At 44.7% G+C, this 22,492-nt stretch overlaps 1 protein-coding gene across 1 annotated transcript in view; it reads right to left on the bottom strand.

The window, feature by feature from the left end:
- Positions 1 to 13,048, bottom strand: part of pcp4b (Purkinje cell protein 4b) — a 62,191-nt gene extending 49,143 nt beyond the window's left edge. Inside the window, exon 1 of the mRNA XM_079513948.1 lies at positions 12,904 to 13,048. Within this exon, the coding sequence (XP_079370074.1) occupies positions 12,904 to 12,912 (9 nt within the window). The 5' untranslated portion in view covers positions 12,913 to 13,048. The remainder of the gene's footprint in view (positions 1 to 12,903) is intronic.
- Between the last annotated feature and the right edge of the window lie 9,444 nt (positions 13,049 to 22,492).

Below are 22,492 nucleotides of genomic sequence, written 5' to 3'. Positions count from 1 at the left end.
AACCGCCGACCCATGGATCATTGGACGACCTGCTCTACCTGCTGAGCCACAGCCGCCAAATGGTTCTTTGGCCTCAATCTTAAAGTCCTATATTCTTAACTATTAATGGTTTACATTTACTGGTGGTCTGGACATTATAATTTAAGGTCCTGGTTCAGACTTTTCATTATTCACTCATAAAATATAAAATTATAAACATTCTACTCATATAAATCCACCAACACGATAAATAGATGAATTAATTCTGGCAGTCAAAAGCGGAAGGATCACAGGATAACAGAAAGCCAGTGACCATAGGACAAACTTGCTAACTGTACGCTACAGCAAGCTGCTTGGGGTAACGGAGAGATAGAGTGATAATCTCTCCTCCTGGACATTTATGAAAATATTTGTATTTTATTCTGAAGGTGTAGTGGGATTTAGAAGATTTTTGTACTCGCAAAGATTTAAGGAGAAGGGTGAGTGGGATCTAATGTCCCTTGGGGAAACAGGTTGAGTCCTAAATGAATTAAAATAAAATTCTGGATGACAGATTCTTACTATGAGATGATGATTGGTGTTAATCTGTGGCACAGTACAGCCCCATGGTCTGGCACAGAACTGGCTGCCTCTATTCTCTGGCCATTACTGTGTGATTGTGTTTGCTTAAACGTATCACTCTAACTAGTTTATAATTACTTACATTACGTCAGCAGAACCTTCTTCTTCCTCCGTGCACTAGAGCTCCAATATCATTTGAGCTGGTGTAGAAATTAGAACATACAGTAAGTGCAGCTAATGGGAGTAGAGAATATGTCAATAATATAGGCTAATAGCTTTGTGACTCTGATCTGTCAGATCAGATCTGTCAGCACAGTGTAGTGCATGGAGACAGCTAGCCGACTGTACACAACTGTCTGTGTCACTTGTCACCTTGTTGACCTTGTCCACTGGCCGTAACCAACTCTGGAGTCTGGACATACTCAAGGGGAATTTTTCCACAGGAAGACAATAAGCCCAATTTAGTTTTGCAGAGCTGTTTCAAATGCTGATGATACAGGATCAAATGTAGTTTCTTACTTTGACTTTGACTTTTGTAATGAATATGTCCTGCCTAGCTGAAACTAGAATTCACTGTGCATTCTTCAAACGACACTGTAGTTAGTAGATGGTAGATTGGCTATTTTCAGGGAAGAGATTTGGTGTAGAGGGACAAAAAGAGGGTGTGCCCTTGGAGGACCCCAGTAAATGGTTTATGGGCTTACGAAATCAGACAATGTACACACTGGCCACCCCTTATGCATAGCAGAGAACTGCAATATTGCTGACATTGCTGAAATGTGCATTATTCTGCATGCCTGTGGTGATCACAGAGAGAAGACAATCAAGACATTGAACAGCTTTTTTTTAACGACAGAGATGATCAAACGACCATATATTAATTACTACATTTCAATTTAGTTACACGGTTGGGATCTTAAACATAACATCACTTTCTTTTTATTTTAAATTTCACAACATCCTGACAATAGAAAAATAAATAGAATAGAAGAAAACATAATGACTGGAAGCTGATAGAAATATATCCATCGGACATTGGATTAAACGACTGCTGTTGCTGCCATGCAGTGCCTTGCCTGTCATCCAAAGCAACTTACTTAAAAACTAAGTCAATCAATTTTTATTGATGCAATTTACCTTTGCCTCTGCAAAGGGCATGCAACTAAACAACAGAAGCCCATCACAGCTGGTGAATTTATTAGAAGCACGACAGTAAACAACTTGTTTTCACACCAGAGATTTAGTCACCCAGGGTGCATTAAGTTCAGTATGCACTAAGTAGAGTGATTTACGGTCCTATGATTGCAGAAAATTGAGGTTCATGTCTTCATTGCAAGTTGATAGAGATCACAGTGGGTGATGAAGTGTTTGTTTACTGTGAGAAGAGTCGACTTGATATGAATCAAACACGAGAACAAATGAGTTCAGTTAATAGCACAAGATTGCAAATAGGATTCGGTACAAATAAATTAAAGTGTTTATTTCAAAATGAGATTATACATTTTAATGAATTCCGCTTCTTTTAAAATGCAGCTGAAGAGAAATGAAAACTCATTTTAAATGTGATGGTTAACGGACTGCATTTCTAAAGCACCTGCAAGATATAAACAAACTAATTGATCCTGAATTCATTATAAAAAACGGAATCAATAATTTCATAAAATAATAGATAGATAATCAATTCCTATTTTGGGAAAGTGAAGCTCACAACGTGTCACATTTTTTGCATGACACCATTGTAAAGTACAACACAGACAATTAATCGATTCGCAATAAATAAATAATAATAATAATAATAATAATAATAATAATAATAATAATATATTTTCAAAAACACTTCTCAATAATTTGATGAATTGAAAAAGTCTAAATAATCAACAGTTGCTGCCCTATTTCACATTCACAGTGACACACTGATGTGATGGCGGACTAGCTGTACTTTGCACCAACTTGCTCATACACTGACACCACGCTAGACAGGAACGCCCAAAAAATGTCACATCCGGTTTTAGCCTGGGGTAAGAATTTTCTATTGCTGCCAATGCAACTTGGTCCAATCCTTAATCACATACGGACAAACATCTATGCCGATGCTATCTAACTTGCGGAGGTAGCGTGCCTTGTCCACGGGCAACAGATCTTTCAACGTATGGCATTGCAAATACGTTTGATAATCGCTACTCTGCTCAATATTGTTTTGAAAATGCTGCAAATTGCATTGCAGTGAACAAGCGCAAATCACAACTTCCCCCGGGGGTGGGCGGAGTCACAGTTTGAGGCGCTGATTACGCGCCGTGGTGTCAGTGTATCGGGAGCAGTTAAGGTTTCAGTGTTGTGGTCAAGGACAAGTTTCGACACACAGCCAGGAGAACCCAGGGATCGAACCGGAAACCTTTCCGATTTCAAGACTGGCTGCCAGCCCATGTTTCACTTTGCTAACATTTTAGGAGATTTGCCTACAAGACACTATAATTTAGTACAAAACATTTTTTAATTATTACATGCTGATTTTCAAACATGTTGAGTGGATGAACACCACTTTAAAAGGACAGATTGTAGCATTGGGATGTTTCTATTATGATACATAATTTACTATACCCAACTACTAATGTTCTGTTAGATACACATCTGTCAGAGTAAGAATACCTCCATTATACCACATTGGAAGACAATCCACATATAACACAGCAGAGGGGGATTTTCCTGCTTAGTGCCAGGGAGTGAGGATTCATTTAGCTGAGGTTGCATTGTAACCCAATGGCATTGGGATGTATCAAAAAGGTTAAGCGTTTTTAACCCCTGGGCGCCATTAACCTTTTTTAACCCCTGGCGCATGTAGCTTATCTGCCAGTTAAATACAGCAAACAAGTGTCCGTCTCACAATGGTTGAGGCTACAACACATTAAATCCTAATCCAGAACCGTCCCCTAATCCAGTCATAGAAGACTATTGTCTAAAAGCTGCTTAAATACTCCTGTGTTGGGACAGACCACCAGTCTCTGTTTGTGGGTTTACAAATCTGTAAAACCCAGGATGAGCTTATCTATGGCATTTGGCCGAGCACAAAATGTAGATTTGTAACCTTAGATACAGCCTTGAAGATTAAATGACTGCCTTTTGAATCCGTGGTAAACCCGTTGCTGCTGAACTCATGAACTTGACTTGATTACATTTGAAACATTCAAACGTGCAATGAAAAAAGAGAATTGAGAAGGAAAAAGGAAGAAAAAAACAAGCCCAAATTGATTAAATCAATTAATTACCAGCTGCATTATTATTATTACCTGCGGGGGTCCGCTATAACTGCCTCTGTGTCCGTTTCAGCGCAGTAGTTTATGTAGGAACCAAAGTTCTCTAAGGCGGAACTATTGTGTTCTGAGTCGTTCGTTTCCGTCTGAACATATTTGTGGTGCGCACATACATCAGCCAATGAGAAAACCACAAGGCCCCAGTGAGGCTCTCCAACGTTGAGGCGCTCTGCCCTAGTGGTAAGAGGAGGGACTGCAGGCGGACACGTGGATTCATGACAGGGAAACCCCGTGCAGCTGGGCTTTAACATAGAGCAGTGGTCAAATGCGGAAGTAGACGATTCTTCCGGGTGTTTCAAAACGCCACTGAGCAACTGGCTATTGCCCAGGTTCAGTCTCTATCCTTCTTTATACTGGAATACCAGCTGGACTACAGGACTAGAGGACTAGCTTGCACTTTGATTATAGAATCAGCTTGCTATTGCAGCTGGTAAAAAGCATCCTGTGAACCATTTCCCCATCTTGGGCTGATAATGAGAACAAATTAAAATTAATGTTGTTCAATTCCCTCGGTTTACCCAAGATATACTTAAGGACCAAAACTGATGAATGTCCTCTCCACACCCATAGTTCAGATAAAACAACTAGGGCCCTGTCTCTGCAGTAACATAATTCCTTCTACCACTTCCAGTGAAAAGTATACATCAAAACCGCTGCGAAGGATGTATCCAATGAGCTCTATGCAGTCAACACTTCCGCGTTCAGTTTGGGCCGCCGGAACGCTTCCGGTCGGCAGCTACGCATTCACTGTGAACGTACGGTTGTGATTTTGTAGGAATAAAGTTCAGTACTTTAAACCACACTATTTCATTTGATAATGTGATGGCATAGTTTTTCATAGTTTGTATTATTTATGTTGCAACGTTGACATGATGACAGAGTTAGAAACGTCTTAAATCTCCTGTTAAAAACGGCAGTTCTTCATGGAGTTGTTACCGGTGTTGCCATGTCCGCTTGTTATAAGCGACTTTGGTCTTGTTTTTCAGTAAAGTTGCTTGATAATAATGGCCCGGTTTCCCAAAGGACACCATGGTGTAAGAGGTATGGTGTTGCACATGCTCAGTTGCCCTCTAGGCCGCACATGAAGCCTGTGTGCATGGCAGCCAATCAAACACTATGTCCTTTTTTGGGAAACACTGTCATATACACAACAACATAGAAATACACAACCTAGACTAGAGCACAGCCATACCTGTCCTCATTGCGCATGTAAGGCCTCCTGCATGAATACACAAACCTGTTTCCCTAAAGCCTCTTTAGCCTACACACACCTGTCAACATGTGGCAGTATTAAAACCATTCGCAGAGAAATGTGTGGTGGTGACTTTCTTCATCTCATTTAAATATAAAAACTTTGAAATGAAGGCCTACTTCAGCATCAAATAAATTAAATTGAATTACAATTTTTAATTGAGTGAAGAGAGCCTACTGTCAGCTGTCCAGCAGTCCAAATATTATTAAATTAAATTTCAGAATGGTAGACCTGAGGCCTGAGGCCTACCATACCAGGCCGCCTGAGGCCTACCATTGCGTGGCACATCTATGCACGGAATGTCTATGTTCACAGGCTTCATGTGCGGCCTAGAGGGCAACTGAGCATGTGCAATACCATTCCTCTTACACCATGGTGTAAGAGTTGTCCTTTGGGAAACCGGGCCATTGACAGTAGTTGCAGGTTGCGTTTTTTTGGGCTTGTTTCTAAAGTGTAGTTGCTTATTTAGGATTGTTTCCTAATGTTGTTTAAACCTGTGATTCTGCTCAAACATTGTCATGAAGGACCCCCATGTATTTGTGCACATGGACCCCCATCTGAAAATGTTTTGTGCCAGGTTTTTATTTTTTATTTGTACAAAACAAAAAATATTTTGGAAAATATCTGATCTACAAGCTCACAACGACACATTGTGGGCTTGTAGATCTGCTATTCTCAAGTAGCTGCCGCATATTACTATACATATTAAGTATATAGTAGCTCATTTGTGGAGTGGCTTCTTTTCATAGACCTGATTGCTTATTTCTCTCACACAATCTGGCAACAGTCTCCAGCTGTTATACACAGCAACATAACAACCGGTGTTGCCAGATTGTGTGAGAGAAATAAGCAATCAGGTCTATGAAAAGAAATAAAACACCTGGCACAAAACATTCTTCAGATGGGGGTCCGTGTGCACAAATACATGGGGGTCGTTTTAGTCCTTTATGACAATGTTTGAGCAGAAACACAGGTTTAAACAACATTAGGGAACAAGCCTAAATAAAAACCGTAACTTGCAACTTGTAAACTACCAATATTTTCAAGCAACTTTACTGAAAAATAAGCCCCAAGTTGCTCATAACAAGCGGACATGGCAACACCGGTAACAACTGGAGAAATCCATGAAGAACTCCAGTAGGAGTAACAGGAGATTTAAGACGTTTCTAACTCATGTCATTATGTCAACGTCGCAACACAAATAATACAAACTATGAAAAACTATGCCATCACATTATCAAATGAAATAGTGTTGTTTAAAGAACTGAACTTTATTCCTACAAAATCACGACCGTACGTTCACAGTGAATGAGTAGCTGCCGACCGGAATCGTTCCGGCGGCCCAAACTGAATGTGGAAGTGTTGGCTGCATAGAGCCCATTGAGAAGTCTGCAGATGTTAAGACAATGGCTAAAGCCAACCGCTTTTTCTAGGTACTAATACAATACGTCTCTCACCCTGAAGCTCACAAAGCCACCCTGAGACCTCCTGCATGCCATGAAACAATGCATGGTACCTAGCAGTCAATCTGGACTGCATTCTTACGGTCTCATTAATTAGGTTCCATAATGTAGTCCACAGATGGGCTGACATGTTAGTGTGCTGTCATAGAAAATAATCAATCCCAGCCATGTACAGTACAGTACAGTACAGTACAGTACAGTACACACACACACACACACACACACACACACACACACACACACACACACACAGGACAGTGTATGCACATAGCACATACACAGGCGAGGCCTTTGCTATGTTTCACTAGTTTCAATTGGCCCTCTCTCTCGCTCACTCGCTGCCTTGCTCTCTCCCACAATGTTAAATTACACCTATTTCCTGTTAATAACCTGGGTAAAATGCGCGGCATTGGTAGGTAAAGGGGAGACACTTTATTGTGAAGGGACGACAGGATGAGGAGAGTTGTTGTTGCTGCGTAATTGTCCAGAGTAATGGCTGCGTGCAATATCAAACAGTCAAAACTATTTGTATCAATACGCCTGTATCAACAGAATAATTATGTCATAGGTGTATGGGGGCCTCCAGATTCCTAAAAGTATAAAGGCAAAAACATACAGTAAAGTCTCACTCTCACATGCAACACACTCAGAAACACACATGAGATGAGTGCAATCACCTCTTTGATGTTAATTAGTCCAGAGCATGGGGATGTAAATGGGGGATGCTGGGGGAAGATCAATATGATCTAAAAATATCTACAGTACATACTCCATTTGAACTAATGAATCTCAGTCATATCACATCTGGAGTCTTCAATCTTGAATAAGTCATGAGTCATTCTCTGTAGCAAGATGGAGTAACATACAGACGATAACGGCTGACTTTCAAGCTAACGTATAATGCTTCATTTGTGCTCCATCAAACGATGGTGATGATCCACATATGTCTATGGTATTGTGAGTCTTAAAAATAATACAATTATGTCAAGGACAAAAACATATTCCACATGTACAAGATTCTTTTGGCCATTGTTGCCCTTCTGAAAATAGCATTTCTACACGTGTCGCATCGACGACACGTAGTGAGCTTGTAGATCTGATATTTCCAAATAGCCTATGCAGGGTTAACGTGGTTAAACAAATGGGGACCCACTGGAACCCCCTCAAGGACCCATGGGGGTCCCCGCACGCCATCTTGAGAACCGCCGCCCTAAGCACGAGTATGATTTTCCCATAATGCCCTGTCTCCCATTCATACTACACACTACACACATTCACAACAGGGTGCTTGCTCTGTGATATCAGGCAAAGAAAAAAGTGGGTGATATCTAATTTATCCAGTCAAGTCCCAAGACAGTAGTGTAGCAGCAGATCCCACAGGTACCGTGCAAGTGATAGGTTGCACAGGCCACACCATGACCATAGTATGATTGATTGTGCCAATTGTTTGGGTAAAGGCTGCCAGTGCCATCACTGGAAAATATCCATCATCAGAAAGCTGAGATTTAGTCTTAAAGTCCTACAGTAGAATGCCAAGGCACTGTTATATAGTGATAAACTATACAACTTTTTTTTATACAGTGAGAATTAAAATGGTGGATGCAGATTTGAATCCTGGGACATTAGGGCTGTCAAATAAATAATCGAACCTTGAATAGTTGTCTGTGTAGTGTAAGGGTACAGTTGCTATAGGCCTATTTGGTAAAGAGGTTCACAGTCCGATGTCCTATGAATGGAAAATAATAACACTGATCAGCCTCATGGTGGCACTATAACAGACCAACGCATATTTCCTGAAACTGCACCTTTGTAGTTTTCTATGCAAACTACTTTAATATTGGTCAAATCTAAACGCAAAATGGGCTATGGCGCCTGGGCTATGGTGTGGCCTGGCAGCGCGTCGCAAGTTCGAATCCCGATCCCAGTGGCCTTTGCTGCGTGTCCTCACCGCTCTCTCCATTTCCTGTCGGCCTACTGTCCTATCAATAAAGCCTTAAAAGGCCCCCCAAAAAATTCTTCAAAAATAAATATTTATAGCTTGTAGATTTTCCAAAACATGTCTGAGAAATCTTGAACTTTAACAAAAATAAAAATAGGAGATAATGTTTTTAATTGCACTTGTCAACTCACAAAGTCCTCCTTTGGACTTTGAAGAAGCCAAAAGCTTTAGCAACTCAGGTTGTTCGGTTTAATGTTTAATCTCTGATATCGCTGACTCAATTAATTTGCCATAGAAGAGATTCTAAGGTTCTAAGACATATGGGCAGGCTGAAACTGTGTCAAAATTATAGCTCGGAGCAATGTACGTGTTCTGAGAAGCAAGTGCAGACCATTGACTGTAGAAAGCGAGAGCAAGAGCGAGAGAGATAGAGAGAGAGATTAAGGAGGGATGGAAGGCCGCAGTGCTGACCACTGCGGGAGACGCATTCATCCAGAACATGCTAGGTTGCTCTGCTTCAATTACTAGCTTCATGTCAAGCTTGGAATGGTTATGGGGGGAGGGATGGATGTGGGGAGAGTCGCAGGGGAGGAAGCATGACTTTGATTGAGAGCAACTCCGCTGTGCACTGGGCCTGACAAAGCAAATCAGCTATACGCAGAAGAAAAGCATTCTGAATTCCATCATCCACCACCTCCTCTTCTGACCATTATCGGGGGGTGGTGTCACAACCTTCCCTCTGATTGAACATCATCAGCAGGGGGGGGTTATCTTTACTTTGCTTGTCATTCAACAAAAGGCTCAGGTGTCTTTCCACCAGACAGAGGACAGGTGTTTAATTATTCAACAGCTGTAATTTATAAACTCCCGCCCATGCCGTGCATGCACACAGCCATTTTTGGGGGTGGGGCCATACATTACCCTTCATGAAGCTGTCAAAATCCCATATTAAATAACCTGCCACTGTGCCACAAACGCATGTCCAAGAAGAAAACATAATCTACTAACATCAGATTAACACACACAAGTGTTATAAATTGAGATTTCTAATAAAGTTCTCCTGAATTGTTCCAATGTGTTTGTGTCAGTCAGCGTAATCCGTGCGATGTTCATCTGTGATTATTTATTCAATGTAAAGACGTTTTGTCCACTCCACTCGCTAGTCGCAGCAAGCCAGCAGCAACCAGAGACTGCACACTGCTGCGTTTTTTGGATTTGTAGTGGTGTTTATTTGGGGGGGGGGGGGATGCTGGTGTTGAGATTTTGTGCACATGGCCTATATTTCACTTTAATCCGCCCATGCCCTACACGCACGCACGCACGCACAGACACACACACACACACCTCCTTTGGTTGGACAGTCAGGGAAAAAGTGTGTGCTATATCTTAGTCCATATTTCAACTTTTTAGGTTTTTTCGCTAATGCACTGCCTCATCATTCGCCTACTACAGTGTCACTCAAAGGTAGCAAAAATAGCTGATCTACAAGCTCACAATGTGTCGCACCGTGACGTGTTATTGACGAGCTTGCAGATTTGTTATTTTTGCTATTCGCGGTTTCATAAATATTAAACCAATGAAAAGTACTATACCAAGAGCGTGTGACTAAATTATAACTACATTGGATCCATTGGAACACAGCTTCCTTTTTCCATTTTTGGAAAAGTAACATGCAGTTTTGGACAGATTTCCACCCAACACCGACGTTATGTTTGTACTGTAACTGTGTGATGGTCATTGACGCTGGCAGAGTAAAGGCTACACACGCGCACGTGGACACATCAATGCAAAGCAAACATTGGCACAGAAAATGCTAATGCATGCAGTTAGACACAGTAAGTGCAACAACTGCAAGCACACAGACACACACACACACACACACACACACACACACACAATTGTCCAACTGAATGAAATCTCACAGATGCTGCTACGAGCAACTGTGTACTGACACCAGTTTTTTTTATAGTGTAAAATATGTAGTACATTCCAAGTGGCTTGCTTGCAAAGTATCCAACGGACAATGTGTCTCACTAAAAGCACACGTGAACAAAATCCTGTTTTCATCTCTGCATTAGTGATGGGTGCACTAAACCCATGTGTGTGTGTGTGTGTGTGTGTGTGTGTGTGTGTGTGTGTGTGTGTGTGTGTGTGTGTGTGTGTGTGTGTGCGCGTACACATGCATGCGGGGGGTATTCATTCTTCAATTATTTTCTTAGATCAAATACTAAATAGTAGGCATGGGCCATGGCTCAATGGTCCAGGCACCTTGGCTGGTAATCCAGTCTGGCAGTGTGCCGCGGGTTCGACTCCCGATCCCGACGGCCCTTACTGCATGTCACTCCCCCATCTCTCTCCCCACTTCCTGTCAGCCTACTATCTGTCCCTCTATAAAAATATAAAATAAAGGCAAAAGCCACAAAATAAATAAATATATATATATTTTTTTTAATTAAAAAAATACTAAATAGTAGTATATAATTGGAACTTATTGAATGTCTAGTGAATTGACCCCAGGTATACTTGTAAGAATCTGTTAAGAGACCTTTGAATGTCCACATCTAATGGATGTGCAAGAACTGAATGCATACAGTATTAGAAGTGGCTTAGTCACGTGGGAATTTGATTCAATGACAAACATAAAATCTTTGCCATTACCTATGATAATGAATAATGTTTTAACTTTTAATATGTGGCTGGCTTGATATTTATAATTTAGTTGGAACCGATATGTGTAATATAAATGGCCAGTTTCATAACTTTGTCACCATCAAGCATGTGTAAGGGAATATCACAAGTTGTTGACATGTTTAGCCTGCCTATTTATTTAACTTGTGAATGACATTGCCACACTATACTAAATGCCAGCGACCTCAATAGAGCAATGTGGACACTCAAGTAATGAACTTTAGAGACTGTGCCGACAGTGCTGGAAGAAATAATCTTATTCTTATTCTCTGGCTATTAATATCCCCCTCCAAACACGTTCAGATGAATGGAGCCCAAACATCTGTGGTGTGTGTGTGTGTGTGTGTGTGTGTGTGTGTGTGTGTGGGGGGGGGGGGGATCAGGGGCCAGTGAGCTGTGGGAAAACCTAACAGCAGTTTTCCATTCCATGCTCTAACCCCCAGTGATGTTAGTAGGCTGTTGCCTTGGAGTCACAGCTTTCTCTATATGTATTGAATTATAAGAAGCTCACACATGGTGGAATCATCATCAGCATTAGTCAACAATGTGTGGTAGCCTATAAATACTACCTATACAATACAATCATAATGTGTCTAAATACAGTATAGCATTATTAGCATGTGTCTAGTTGATTTGATTGATTGATTGAAAATTGTATTAACAGTTTGCAGAATTACAGTACATTTCAAGCACAAACTCAATACAAAGGCTGTTAACTGTGAGTGGACGACCCAATTAAGCATTACACTTGTTTACAACAGGGTCCACCATGTTCAATTCATCTACTATTCTCCCCACATCTGATGAAGCTACTTTGCAAATGCAAGCTGCTATGTTTAATATGATGGGGGAAAGTTTCTTATCTCCTGCAACCTGCATGTGATAAAAATGTGTAAAAAAAAAAAAAAGAAAAAGAAAAAAAAAGGAAGGAAAAGAAAAGAAAAGAAAAAAAAAGAAAAAAACGCTCATCGCTGAAAAAACGTAAGTGAGGTGGTGGAGACACAAAAGTAGGCTATAATGACGAAAAATGTAAGGGAAGCTCCGCACACTCAAATCTAGGCACAACCAATAGATTGATTTGCAAGCTTTCGGTCTACTGACCTTCAGGCACCTCTCCTGCGTGTGATAAAAGGACACACTGACTGCCTTGAAAAATACCATGTTGATGTACACTTGCATAATATAGGCTAGTTCCATGCAATTTTTGTAAGTGTGGAATCACGTCATCTTTTCACGCAAACCTCACCAGACTTTAGGAATCACGCATGCACTCCAACTACAACAATTAAAACAAAAGACAGGTCAACTTAAGGATAATTAAGGCATTTATCAAAGAAATAAATACGTTTAATTAGCTTAAAAAAGAAAGACAGGAAGAAAATGATTGCCATATGGATCGAAAGAGTTCAACGCGCAGTTCCCACATGTCCGCTCGAGTCGGTACTAGCCTACTCGGTAGCTATACTTACAAGACACTGCAGCTGTGCAACATCCAACTCACAAACCTAATACAGTATTCTCACTGCCTCTTCGGAGCACAGGGACAAATCACGATATTTGTCAGAAAACCGTGGGTAATGGAACGAGGCGGGAACTGTTCCACTTTTACTTCTACTTACAGTAGCTGCCTGTGGGTATTTGCACTGGTATCCTACTCGTGCGTAATTACGCCAATTCCAATGATTTATCTGGTGTAAAATCAAAATGTCCTACCTCACTCATGATTGACCGTAATCTCGAGGTGGTTCGCGGTTTCCAACGCTTGAGCTGCAGAGTTTGAAGTGACAGCAACAGACTTGTTTTAACAGTAGCTCATCGCCGCGGACAGAGACGCTTTATAAAGTGTGAGTCCAACTCCTCCGTGTCATCACGTTCCCACTAAACCAATAGGAATGCACAAGTCACCAACCCATCCCTTCAAATATTCATAGGCTGTGTAAGCCTTTTTCATCATCATCATCATCATCATCATCATCATCGTTAGGGACAATATACGCATTACCTTTGGCGAACGCCCGCAAATAATTAGAATATCTAGACTGAAGTGTTCAGAACTGTCATAATTTAAATGTAGCTACAAAACATGTTATTATTCCGAACAGAGATATGGTAAGTTGGTAACACATGGATGCATGGTATTGTAACGTAACTTCTAGCTCCCTTGGAGGAGCAATTACGGCCGGGTCTTTTGCAGGGTCGTTACAGTATGTTTTCATCATAGCCTATATGTAAAGTTAGTATTCTAAGGTTCCCATGGCAATTAAGCAATATTAACACTAACAGCCTACCCCATTGCATTACTTCCACCATTATTGGCATAATATGTGACCATACCAATTACAACCTATAGAAGGCAAAATATTAAAAATTTCATCATGCTTTATGTAGCATGTGATGTGTCAAACTAGGGGGTTTTCATGATGCTGAATCCATTCCAGGCATTAGTTTTGCAAAAAAACACTCATTGGGCTAAAAACGGCCAATGCCGTCATCACAAATAAAGCATTTGGGCAAGTGGGCATGGCCGTTTTAAGCCCAATGAGTGTTTTTTTGCAAAACTAATGCTTGGAATTCAACATGTCCGGGTTCACTTTGTTTTAGGCTAATAGCCTACTTTAGATTACCGTAATACATTTGGGTTACATTCCCAGACAACAGCTAAGGTTTATAATTTTTGAGTGGTGCAAACCACTCCAACAACCAGCTTTGTCTGTATCTGTGTATGTGTGTACCTGTACGTGGGGCCACGTACAGATGAGCACGGTTGCTATGGTTAGTGTGTGACGTCACTGCACCACTCAGTTCACACGGGTGTGATTTTTATTATTGCGTGTCGCATTTATGAAAACCTGCATCTCCCGTCAGTTGGTCGGGCTCCATGGTCACGCCTCGTGACATCACGCCTCGTGACAGTGGCGTGCACAGACATTTAGAGGGGCAGGTGCTCAAGTTAAAAAAGGGCACCTTGTGCAGCGCGTGGAACCGCCCGGTTGCCTTAACCCATTTTGGGCGGGAACCCCTTTTGATGTTAGCATTATGTTATGCTTTAGCTATTGAAAAATAGCAGATCTACAAGCTCATAGCGCGCCACCGAGTGGCGCGCTACGAGCTTGTAGGTCTGCTATTTTTGAAAAATCTAAAGAAAAAAAAAGTGTTTTTGTTTTTTTTCAAAAGGGCACATTGCCAAAAGGGCAGGGGGGCTCTAGCACCCCCTAGTGTCTATCTGTGCACGCCACTGCCTCGTGACACGTCACACCACCATATATGGCCATCTCCATATATGAAGATCACAACACTGACCTCAACTAACCCTGGATAGCCATACATGGAGAAGACTGGATCATCACCTAGATCTGCATATATGGAGCCGGCCAGCAACTCTACATTTGACCACAAACCTCAAACCCTTAAGATCTCCATATATGGAGCTGACCTGTTCTGACATTCCATATGTTGATCTTTACCCACCTGTCCTTCCTGTTCTGACATTCCATATGTTGATCTGACCTCATCAAACCCTGTACACAGACGACACGCTCCATATATGGCCAGTACAGAATTCATTCCATAGGCCTATATGTTGATCCGACCCCCCATGCCAAAGCGCCAGCACTCGCCCAGCAGTCTGCCGCCACCCAGGTGGATGCATGCACTCAATGGCATATTGCCATTGAGTACTCAAGGCGGCATATTACATGAAAAGATTCGAGGACAGCCCTTCATATGGTGTACACGTGCATGCTGAAATGAGAAAATGAATAAATAAATGCCACTCAGTTTACACACCCATCTGCAGATTTCTACCACAATGGAAATAAGCTCTCAAGCTTTTTTGTTTCATCCTTTTGACACATGTTCATGTAAAAGCGTTTTTGTCAATAAAAACATCGATGAATCAATCAATGTGTTCTTTCTCTACTACACCTCTGTCTATTGCGTGCGCGCTCACACACACACACACACACACACACACACACACACACACACACACACACACACACACACACACACACACACACACACACACACACACACACACACACACACTTTTTGTCAGAATCAATCTCATCTTTAATACAGGAGCCACAGGAAGCAGTTCAGAACAAGAGTAAATAGCTTTTCCTTTCTGGTACATATACTGTAGGAGCAAAGAGAAGGAAGTCTCCCTTGGGTCTAAGGTAGCGTGTAACTGTCTAAGACGCTACAGTATATCCATCAACCTAGATCATGTGAGTCAAAGTTAATAGCAGTAACATCATTGTAATCATTAAGCATAGCATTATTCACAATTAAAATGATTATCACCATTCAATCTGTATACTATAATATTACAATGAGTGGTTACCTGTGAATACAGACTGTATTGAGTTGCATGTAGTAAATCCCATTGCCATTCTGTATCCAAACTTGTTTAAAACAACCTAGTGTATTCATTACATTAGAGAGCATTCCCTGTTCAAGTGTGTAAAGGAGGTTATTTTTTGTGAATTAAATCAAACAAACATCAAGCAGTCCTACCAGTACTACTACTATAGTTCAATAACCTTAAATATACCCTCACCCGGGTCTGAATAATTGATTAGTGAAAACCACAGAGACAAATGTTTAAAATGTATTTTAAAGACACAAGGAAGGCCCAATCAGTATCCCCACATGGTGCCTTGCATGGTTTTCTCCAGCGAAAAATAAAGGCACTATATAAAATAAATATAGTCTTACAACTCTGTCACTCACCTAAAATAAATAACTGATTTGAAGTGTAATTTGGGTTTAACACAAGAGGGGCATGGCTCTCAGTGAGCCATGCAGTGTCCAAGGATATTGTCCTAAAACAGGTTCCAGAGCGTCCCCGCTAATGATCCATTGTTCATTGAGACACTTCAGCTCAGAATTAACCATTTACCATTTATTGCAATGATATTACATTTAGTTTGGCGGTGAGGCTCTGCTCATGTGATATTACAGACCTGTGCAACATACACAATCTGAGGTCACAAACCCCAATAAAAACGTCTGGGTTTCCGAGGCTACAAACCCCCCAGAGCAGAGCACAAGATAAAGACATTACATGAACAAGATAACTTCAATTGTATGCCACATACCACATAGATACATGATACATATCACATATAGAACAATCCATAAATCATGACAGACATAATACAATCTGGCTACAAGAATCAGACAACTGTCCAAGAATGCATTGTGTTGGTATTTTATTTACCCAAAGTCTCCAAACACCAACCAGGCAGTGCAAGAATATCCACAGTGATGGACTGTCAAAAAAGTAGGCATCAAAATAACACAGGCAAAAGGCTAAAACTTGAGGTACCATGGGCTACACCCTTCCATGAAGGGCCCCAGCAGCTCTCTTCCTCAGCTGCTGAGTTCCACAGACGAATAACAGTCTAAGTCCACACTATTGATCCATAATATATAAATGATAGATAAGGGTTCAGGACAACGAGGCCTTTTCGTGGAGGGGACAGTCTGAAATTTGGACTTAGACTGTTTTTCTTAGACTGATGAATTCCTGTTCTGTCCTTTGTCTATATAGAAGTGTCTATTTGTACGTCTCTAAATGTTTTTGATGAATTGAACATTGTGGACCCTATTGGAAACAAGTGTAATGCTTAATTGGGTCGTCCACTCACAGTTAACAGCCTTTGTATTGAGTTTGTGCTTGAAATGTACTGTAATTCTGCAAACTGTTAATACATTTTTCAATCAATCAATCAATCAAAATCGTCTGTGGTACTATTGACGATATGCACACGGCTGCCATCTTGCCAGCAAGGTGCCACTGCTGCCTAGGTGCAACTTCCCATTGAAAGCCCATTCATCCAAAGTCTTATCTAATTGTATTAGACGTCAAACTCACCAATATTGCAGCTGTACGAAAAGTTTGAATTATCGTCTTTCTATCTGCAAAGTGTTTGTTTCATAAAAATCCACCGTAGATGTTATGAGCTACTTCATGTCAAGAAATTCATTGCAGGTGATTTCTTTTCAAAGTGTTGGAGTTTAGAAGTTCAATGTTGGTGAGTTTGACGTGGTTTAATACAATTAGAAATGGGAAGTTGCACCTAGTTAGCACCTTGCTGGCAAGATGGCAGCCGTGTGCATCCATATACAGTATAGCTTAATAAAAGGATAGAGGCCGAATCGGAGCGACAGCCCCGCCCTCCTGCTATTAATTTCAGTGGAAGTTGCTCAGTGGCGTTTTGAAGCACCCCGGTCTACTTCTGCATTTTTTCGATACATTTGGAGTCCAAAATGCTGAAGTGCAAACGAGCGCTCAATGTTAAAGCCCAGATGCACAGGGTTTCCTTGTCATAAATCCACGGGTCCGCCTGCAGTCCCCGCTCTTACCACTAGGGCCAAGCGCTTCAACGTTGGAGAGCCTCCCTGGGGGCTTGGGGAACTGAACCCCTCTCTGCGGATTCAGCCACCATTTTAAATCAGGTGGGTCATACCAAGAACATTCACAGTAATTAGTATCATTAACTTAAACAAGGCAAACTAAGGCCCATAAGTTATTCACCATTACTTAAACATATACAATTTACATTTCATATTTCAGGAACCATGCACTAATGCACACCAACACATTAATTAGAAAAGCTACAATATAAAACCAGAACCAACACCCCTCTCCTCTACAGCACTTGGCACCTCCCAATCAACAGGAGGATTACCAGCACTGGAGAAAAGAGACCAACAATCAATTGAACATATTGCAATGTCCATGCTCAGGAATTCATTAAGATAATAGAGACATACAAATATGAAACGCACCACTCCCCACAGTCACTTCCAAGCTGGCCAGCGATAATTAATTAGAAGCAATTGTGTATTCAGTGGCAGCGGTGGCCGAACGGATTGCGGAGCGGTCTTGATACCGGAAGGTAGCCAGTTCGAATCAGCGGTCCGACACGTTAAAATTACCACCGCTGAAGTGCCCTTGAACAAGGCATTGAACCACTACGATGAAATGTTCTATGAGCAGGGCCTGGCTGGAAACAAGTTCTTGAGCTTAGCCCAGATACCCTGGGTAAATATAGTAATCATTTCATTTCATTTTCAAATGAGTGTGTGCATTGTCCCTGTTTGTCTCTATAGGGCACGGGCTTCCCCGTGACACACCCCATAAATATAATAATCACAGGATCACCCATTACAGAACGAAATGCCACAGGGAGGAGGCCGGGGAGGTGGAGAGAATTTGAACGCCGACATCTGAACAACTACTGTGTCAGCTATAGCATGTAGATGTAGAGTGACTGAGTGAACGCAGAATAGAGACTGCTAAATGGACTGCCTGACTGTACTGAGTGAGTTAGCTTGAAGCGAATGAGAAACAGATAGGCGAGACGGGTGCAGTATAGGCTATTTAGTTTAGACAGTTTTTGGTTTAGACTAGTCATTGGCTAGACCAGTCATTAGTCCTACAACTACAACCTATCTCAAACCCTCACCCTAAACCTAACCTCCCACGGGGAAGCACACCTAAACCTAACCTTAACCCATGTCTAACCAATGACTAGTCTAAACTAAGTATGCACCCCGGCGAGACTATACAGTATATATATTGTGGCGTCTCGGTCCGGGACCGCGCGCCGGCTTTTTTGCATAACCCGTCGCCTTGTAGATCCTATAATTCTGTGTGTGCCCACTGTGCACGCCTGCACGATCACGCGCTCAATTAAGAAAGATTTAATGCATTGCAGATGCGCTGATGACGGCCAGGTTCAGACTCAGAGCCTCAGAGGGGCGAGAGCCGAGAGGGGGATTGTTTTAACATGCAGTTCAGGACGGAGATGGTTTTCTCCGACAGTCAAAAAGGCAGGGGCTAAAGCCGGCCCGCGCATCACTGACGCCCGGAGTGAAGCAAGAGTGTCTGACTGCAGAGTCCGCTCAGGGGACCAGGAAGTGCCAAGAGTGTCTGACTGCAGAGTCCGCTCAGGGGACCAGGAAGTGCTGCAAGGGGGGGGGGGGGGGGGGGGGGCGGGGGGAAGTCCGCTTCAGGGAGCATCTGCCAGAGGAAAGGAAACAGAAAAGCGGAAACGGAAACAGATAAACGGAAACAGAAAAGGGGCGTTCCCTTGTTCCCTTCAGTCCACCGTCCCGGACGCGCTCCCGGGGGTCTCGTGCCCAGGTGGGGGTCCGCGGGGGTCCGCGGGGTATCTCGGCCGTCCCTGGGCCGTTTCGTACGGGGGGAATCTCGTTCGAACCGGGCCGCCGTCCCGGACGCGCTCCCGGGGGTCTCGTGCCCAGGTGGGGGTCCGCGGGGGTCCGGGGGGTATCTCGGCCGTCCCTGGGCCGTTTCGTACGGGGGGGATCTCGTTCGAACCGGGCCGCCGTCCCGGACGCGCTCCCGGTGGTCTCGTGCCCAGGTGGGGGTCCGCGGGGGTCCGCGGGGTATGCACACACACGCACACGCACGCGCGCACGCCGCACACACACGCGTGTGTATAGAGGGAGGGCAGGGGGTCTCAAGGTTCGGGGACCCCTGTCTCGTGCCCAGGTGGGGGTCCGCGGGGGTCCGCGGGGTATGCACACACACGCACGCGCGCACGCCGCACACACACGCGTGTGTATAGAGGGAGGGCAGGGGGTCTCAAGGTTCGGGGACCCCTGTCTCGTGCCCAGGTGGGGGTCCGCGGGGGTCCGCGGTGGTCCGCGGGGTATGCACACACACGCACGCGCGCACGCCGCACACACATGCGTGTGTATAGAGGGAGGGCAGGGGGTCTCAAGGTTCGGGGACCCCTGTCTCGTGCCCAGGTGGGGGTCCGCGGGGGTCCGCGGGGTATGCACACACACGCACGCGCGCACGCCGCACACACACGCGTGTGTATAGAGGGAGGGCGGGGGTCTCAAGGTTCGGGGACCCCTGTCTCGTGCCCAGGTGGGGGTCCGCGGGGTATCTCTTTCATTTCTCAACCATTTTGTACGGGGGTGGGTTCGTTGGAATCGTGTCACCCCCCTGGGGGAGTTTTTGGGGGTCTCAAGGTTCGGGGACCCCTAGGGACCCCCCAGGGACCCCCACATGGTAACTCTCATTTCTCTACCATTTTGGACGGGGGTGGGTTCGTTGGAATCGTGTCACCCCCCTGGGGGAGTTTTTGGGGGTCTCAAGGTTCGGGGACCCCTAGGGACCCCCAGGGACCCCCCAGGGACCCCCACATGGTAACTCTCTCATTTCTCTACCATTTTGGACGGGGGTGGGTTCGTTGGAATCGTGTCGCCCCCTGGGGGTGTCTTTGGGGGGCGACACGATTCCAACGAACCCACCCCTGTCCAAAATGGTAGAGAAATGAGAGAGTTACCATGTGGGGGTCCCTGGGGGGTCCCTGGGGGTCCCTAGGGGTCCCCGAACCTTGAGACCCCCAAAAACTCCCCCAGGGGGGTGACACGATTCCAACGAACCCACCCCCGTACAAAATGGTTGAGAAATGAAAGAGATACCCCGCGGACCCCCGCGGACCCCCACCTGGGCACGAGACAGGGGTCCCCGAACCTTGAGACCCCCGCCCTCCCTCTATACACACGCGTGTGTGTGCGGCGTGCGCGCGTGCGTGTGTGTGCATACCCCGCGGACCCCCGCGGACCCCCACCTGGGCACGAGACAGGGGTCCCCGAACCTTGAGACCCCCTGCCCTCCCTCTATACACACACGCGTGTGTGTGCGGCGTGCGCGCGTGCGTGTGTGTGCATACCCCGCGGACCCCCGCGGACCCCCACCTGGGCACGAGACAGGGGTCCCCGAACCTTGAGACCCCCTGCCCTCCCTCTATACACACGCGTGTGTGTGCGGCGTGCGCGCGTGCGTGTGTGTGCATACCCCGCGGACCACCGCGGACCCCCGCGGACCCCCACCTGGGCACGAGACAGGGGTCCCCGAACCTTGAGACCCCCTGCCCTCCCTCTATACACACGCGTGTGTGTGCGGCGTGCGCGCGTGCGTGTGCGTGTGTGTGCATACCCCGCGGACCCCCGCGGACCCCCACCTGGGCACGAGACCACCGGGAGCGCGTCCGGGACGGCGGCCCGGTTCGAACGAGATCCCCCCCGTACGAAACGGCCCAGGGACGGCCGAGATACCCCCCGGACCCCCGCGGACCCCCACCTGGGCACGAGACCCCCGGGAGCGCGTCCGGGACGGCGGCCCGGTTCGAACGAGATTCCCCCCGTACGAAACGGCCCAGGGACGGCCGAGATACCCCGCGGACCCCCGCGGACCCCCACCTGGGCACGAGACCCCCGGGAGCGCGTCCGGGACGGTGGACTGAAGGGAACAAGGGAACGCCCCTTTTCTGTTTCCGTTTATCTGTTTCCGTTTCCGCTTTTCTGTTTCCTTTCCTCTGGCAGATGCTCCCTGAAGCGGACTTCCCCCCGCCCCCCCCCCCTTGCAGCACTTCCTGGTCCCCTGAGCGGACTCTGCAGTCAGACGCTTCTCGAGTGAAGCGCTGTCGCGCTAATTACCTCTTCATGGACCAAATCAACGCCACCTGCGGGACAACGCCCAGGCCAGGCAGTATAAAAGCCTCTGTCTGTCCTCCTCATTTCCCTCAGAGACTCTCCCGGGGAGGCAGGCTGGTGCACGCCACGACCAAAACACATCCCTCACAACACAATTCCACGTTATATGATGAAGTTAGTAATTGTTGTTTCTCACCTCACAGGAACACCGTACCACTGCATGGTAAATGACCGTTGGGCTCTGAGGCTATGACACTTTTCCCCCTAAACCCCCACCAGTGACTAATGAGTGATATGAGAATGACTTCTTACCTGTCTGCCTGCATGTGGAGAGGCCCAGGTACTACAACTACAGTGGCTCCATGAACTATCGGTGCGCTGGATTACATCTTTAGCATTAATATGTAGCCTACAAGTAAATACAACAAGAGACCATACGAGAATGGCTAGTTTGAGCAGAGCTTGTGTTATCTCTATAAATATTACCTACACTAGGAACCATGTCAGACCGAATTTGTTGTTTGTTTGTTCATTCAAACCTTTATTATTGAAAGACATTGAGGTTTACCTCATTTGCAGTGTCGTCAAGATACATCATACAATTTCATTTTCAAATCAATATTCACATGAATGATAAAACAAAACATATCGTGTGATACAATCATGTCTAACAATGGTGTGGCAGTGGGTAGAGTAGCCGGTAGAGCAGCTGGATGGGATACGCAAGGTTCCCAGTTCGATCCCGCGCTCCCCCAGAGTTAGTGTCGAAGTGTCCTTGAGCAAGGACAATTCGACACTGAACCCCAAATTGCTCCAG

Source organism: Electrona antarctica, assembly GCF_951216825.1.
Source record: "Electrona antarctica genome assembly, chromosome: 11".
Lineage (NCBI taxonomy): Eukaryota > Metazoa > Chordata > Actinopteri > Myctophiformes > Myctophidae > Electrona > Electrona antarctica.
Note: the sequence above shows the minus strand (reverse complement) of the source record. Positions and strands in the feature narration are given on the sequence as shown.